The 3,188-nt window shown below is 40.9% G+C and overlaps 1 protein-coding gene across 1 annotated transcript; it reads right to left on the bottom strand.

Moving 5' to 3' along the window:
- Window positions 293-1,456, bottom strand: LOC104738322. Its single transcript, XM_010458515.1, has one exon. It carries the CDS (start codon window positions 1,454-1,456, stop codon window positions 293-295), a length of 1,164 nt encoding a protein of 387 aa, XP_010456817.1.

Raw genomic sequence — 3,188 nt, 5'->3', positions numbered from 1 at the left:
TCTATTGTGTCCGGTCTGTCCACATCTACCACAATGATTCACTTTTGTTTTCACGTCTCCATTTTTCTGCATACACGAACCACAACATTACGATAACGCTATATCTACTAACAAACACATTTAAACAAATATAATACAACATTGCACTAACAAGAAACACTTACACGCAACTCTCCAATAGACGGAATCCTGCTCTCTTTTGGACGACCAGCTGGTCGTCTTGCCTTTGGAGGGTACAAAACACGGTTCTTAATTTCATCCGGTATTTCAAAATCACTCTTCTCAGGATTAATTACCCCTTCATAAGTACATCTCCATGTTTCTGTCTTGTAACAGTCAGCCACCAAAGTCCCAGAAGGGATGCCTCGCGTATCAATGCTAGCAATGCATGACCACATGGGATTTTCAATCTATCGTACAGCTTACAAGAACACTGCTTCATATCAAGCAGTACATGGTGCCTCCCGTTAAGTAAACCGACTACTTCATAACTCCAACTGGAGATAGTTCCAACTTTGCTGCCTTTAACACCAACCACATTTTTCTGCATCTGTTTATCCACCTCAGGCGTAGTCAACCCTCTCTGCTTCCCTGATATTTTGCGCCTAGCACTAAACCACCTACTTAACATCGCATGAATGTACTTCAGTAATTCAAAAATATGACATGATCTAGCTTTCCCTACCACATTGTTCAGAGACTCTGCAATGTTGGATGTCATCAGATTGTAGCGGTTACCTTGAAAATAAGCTCGACTCCAGTGAGCTGCTCCAATTTTATCCAAATAGGCGACACAGTTGGCATTTTTCGCTTTGATTTGTCTATAGATATCTTGGTAACCAGTTACCTTATTGGCGAACGCTGCATTCGTCACAAGTTGCGCAAGTACTTTATTATGAAACTTCGCATTAAAATTCCTGGCTAGATGTACTATGCAAGCTCCATGATGTGCCATCGGGAACACCCTCTTCTTTGTAGTGTATATTGAGCTGTTTCTATATGAAATTATGGTCAAACTCTTACTATCCGCAATTATTCGTTCCAACTTCTCAAAAAACCACGTCCAAGCATCGTCATTTTCACTGTCAACCACAGCAAACGCTAGAGGAAAAACCTGGAAATTAACATCTTGTCCACTTGCTGTCAAAAGGACACCATTATATTTCCCATTCAAATGGGTCCCACCCACAACAAGAACACGCCTAAGCTTCTTAAAACCTTCTATGGATGCCCCGAAAGCCAGAAACTTATAAAGAAACCTTTCTCTCTCGTCTTCCATGACTTCAGTTTTAATATCAGTAACAGTTCCTGGATTAGCTTCTTTTAAAACATGCACATAACAAGGAAGATCCTCGTAAGACTCATCATCCGATCCAAATATGCCCTCCAGAGCCTTCCCCTTCGCCCTCCAACATTTGCTGTAAGATGCATCTACCCTCAATTCCTCTAATACCATCTGCTGGAGATCCAAAGGAGCCGGAGTTTTTGTAGGATCACTATACTTCGCTTTGTAAACAGCTGCAATCACCTTCGATGTCGCTTTCTTCAAATAGTTGTTTCTTGTCTCAATTGGGCATGTGTGTTCTAGATTTGCTTTTCATATCACATAGTAGTCGGACTCCTTCATTTCACAAGCAAGTACCCTCTAGTCACACCTCTCACCAGAGAAACTAACTACAAATGACTCTTTCTTTGTCGTCGTCTGAGTAAAGTGGAAAGTGTTTTTGATGGCATATATCGCTAATGCAATCTGGCAATCTTCTCTGTTTGCAAAAACTTTACCCTCATATATACCTTTCTCATCATCCTCAAACTCCAGATCAGGTATTTCTTCCCTAACATACTATGTGTCATCAAACAGAGGAGGAATATCAAACTCCTCGTCATCAATATCTCCAAGTTTGCGACCATCCACCGCAAGAACAGGATACTGACCACTATCCTCTGACCATGTGGATACATTAACAGCATCACCCCCACTTCTCTTCGATTTATCCTCTTCTTTCAAAGGAACAACTCCATTAACTAACATAGTCTGATCAAAGCAAGAGAATGTGTTACACATAACCTCCACCACGTTTACCCGACCAAACTGATCGCCAATGAAGTTCCCCCAAAAGTCCTTATCATAGCTTCTTGGGGTCACATCAACATATGTTACTACAGATTCTTCTTGCTCATCTACATCTTCAAAACTATCCTCCAATACTACACAATCTTCCACACAACCTAATTGTGTCGATGTCAAACCACATCCAATTCCCAAAACCGACCCATTACTTCCCTTCATCTTCCCTTCTATTACTGCCACCTCAACCATCTATTCTTCATCAACCTGGGTTGTCTCAAATTCCAATGACTTTGAACTTGCCGTAGATGCTTCTCTTAAAAACCCTTCTTCACTACCGCTATTAATTAGTCCACCACACGACCCCTAACTACGTTTTTTACGACTGACCTCTCCCCAAACGGAATCCTCTATCGCGTCAGTCAATCCTCTCTTCTTAATCTCCTCAAATGAGACAAACAAATTCAGCCCACGATTCATCCTCAACATCTCAATATAATACTCTAGACCTACATTTGTTGTCATAACCTCCGGCGGCGTCCTCACGCCGTTCGTCAATTCTATCAACGGTTGGATGCAGTAACTCAAAGTTGCCTTCTTGTCCACCAAACCGAATTCAGCAACCACCGAAACTTCTAAATCTTCTAACCTTGTCGTCACAGACAACGGAACAACACGCGACAAAAGTTTACTGTCCACTTTGAAACCCTAGACGCCGTCCTCAGAACAACACCAGCTCCCAGAAATTACTACACAGAAACTAGGATCTTGACCCTGCATCAAAAAACCAAAGAGTATTATCACAACCATCCACGATTCATTTTATTTTACCCTATCCACAGAATATCCAGATCCTACCTGGACAACCATGTCTCTTTCCTGAAAACACAAACCCTACCTGCCAAACCCTTGTTTCTTATCCACTAACAATTTTCTCATCTACTAAAACCTCTAATCTAACGGTGCAGATTAAACAAACTTAAACTTTAGGTAACTTAAAAGTTACCTCTTCACACAAACTTCTTTTGGGGACAAAATTGTCCAACTAACAATGACACATAAACTAAAAACTTAACAAAGTATATAAAATTTGCAAAGTGGGTATGGATGCAACAAATTA

Source organism: Camelina sativa, chromosome 13, assembly GCF_000633955.1.
Source record: "Camelina sativa cultivar DH55 chromosome 13, Cs, whole genome shotgun sequence".
NCBI lineage: Eukaryota > Viridiplantae > Streptophyta > Magnoliopsida > Brassicales > Brassicaceae > Camelina > Camelina sativa.
Note: the sequence above shows the minus strand (reverse complement) of the source record. Positions and strands in the feature narration are given on the sequence as shown.

Coding starts and splice junctions, on each gene's coding strand:
- LOC104738322 (XM_010458515.1), bottom strand. CDS start 1,456: ATGGTATTAGAGGAATTGAGGGTAGATGCATCTTACAGCAAATGTTGG.